At 49.0% G+C, this 1,380-nt stretch overlaps 1 protein-coding gene across 1 annotated transcript; it reads right to left on the reverse strand.

Annotated features, from left to right (window-relative positions):
• Positions 1-329: 329 nt before the first annotated feature.
• On the reverse strand, positions 330-1,036 carry LOC105607128 (large ribosomal subunit protein eL13-like). Its single transcript, XM_042241763.1, has one exon. The coding sequence runs from the start codon at positions 988-990 to the stop codon at positions 355-357; it is 636 nt and encodes a 211-aa protein (XP_042097697.1). The 5' UTR covers positions 991-1,036; the 3' UTR covers positions 330-354.
• Between the last annotated feature and the right edge of the window lie 344 nt (positions 1,037-1,380).

Below are 1,380 nucleotides of genomic sequence, written 5' to 3' on the forward strand. Positions count from 1 at the left end.
GGTGTCATTTCTAAAAATCTACTGTCAAATCTACTTCAAGATCATGATGATTTACCTCTATGCTTTCTAATAAAAATTCTATAGTTGCAGTTCTTTTTTTTTTTTTAGATGTGAAAATAATATTTTAATAGTAATAGGAACACACAGCACCTCCTGGGCTGGAGGGTCCAAATAAGAACACTAAGCACAAGCCTCCCAGGTATCAAAGCTGCTTCCCTCACAGCTCTGTTGCGACAAAGGTCAGACACACCCCAGGTCTCCCTCAAGGAGGGCCCCCCCCCCCCAGGCCCTGGCTCCTTACACAACGAAGGTCACATGGACACTGCAGGTTTATCGTAAGCTGCCAATAGCACTTTATTTTTTCTTTTCAACATCCTGTTCTGCGGCTTCCTTGGCCCTTTTTGCCCGGATGCCGAAGAGCCGGGCATTGGCACGGGCCATGCGGAGACTGGCAAATGCCTTAAAGTTCTTCTCCTCCTCTGTGATGGCTCTGGCTTTCTCCTTCTTATAGACATTCTGTATGGGCATAACAGGTCCAGTCAGCTGAGTGGCCAGTTTGAGCTCTTCAGCAGAGCTGTCTCCCTTCTTGGGGGCCGAGGGCTTCCTGGGGAACAGGATAAGTTTGGAGCGGTACTCCTTGAGCCGCTGCACGTTGGCTTGCAGGGACTCCGTGCACTTGTTCCGCCGCCTCGGGTCCAACGAGATCCCAATGGTCCGGGCCACCTTCTTGTGGATGCCGGCCACCCTAAGCTCCTCCAGGCTGAAGCCCCTGCCGGCACGAACCTTCATGTGGTACCTGACCGTCGGGCATCTCACCACCGGCCGGAGAGGACCGGACGTGGGGCGCGGGGCAATGCAGCGCGCCTTGGCCTGCCGGGCCTTGAGTCTACGGATCTTGCGAGCCGGCTGGTTAAACCACGTGGCCACGCGCCGCTGCCAGTCCTTGTGGAAGTGGGACTTCAGGATCATGCCATTCCGGCTAGGCGCCATGGCTGTGGCTGGAAGGCCTCCTCCGAGGGCTCACGGCCGGGAAAGCTGCAGTTCTTATATTTAGCTCTTTCATCCATGTTAATTTTTGTATATGGTGTGAACTTCATTCTTTTACCTGTGTTTACATGTATTTTTATGTATACAATGGATATATGTTTATATATCCAGTTTTCCCATCACTTTTTGTTGAAGATTACTTTTCCTCATTGAATGGTCTTGGTACCCTTGAAACCATTCAATGAGGAAAAAGTAATTAATTGACCAGACATATATGGGTTTCTTTCTGGACTGTAATTCTGTTCCATTAATCCATGTCTATCCTTATGCCAATAATGTATTGTTTTGATCATTGTAGCTTTGTAGTAAGTTTTTAAATCAGGAGGTATGAGT

Source organism: Ovis aries, chromosome X (genome assembly GCF_016772045.2).
Source record: "Ovis aries strain OAR_USU_Benz2616 breed Rambouillet chromosome X, ARS-UI_Ramb_v3.0, whole genome shotgun sequence".
NCBI classification, from domain to species: domain Eukaryota; kingdom Metazoa; phylum Chordata; class Mammalia; order Artiodactyla; family Bovidae; genus Ovis; species Ovis aries.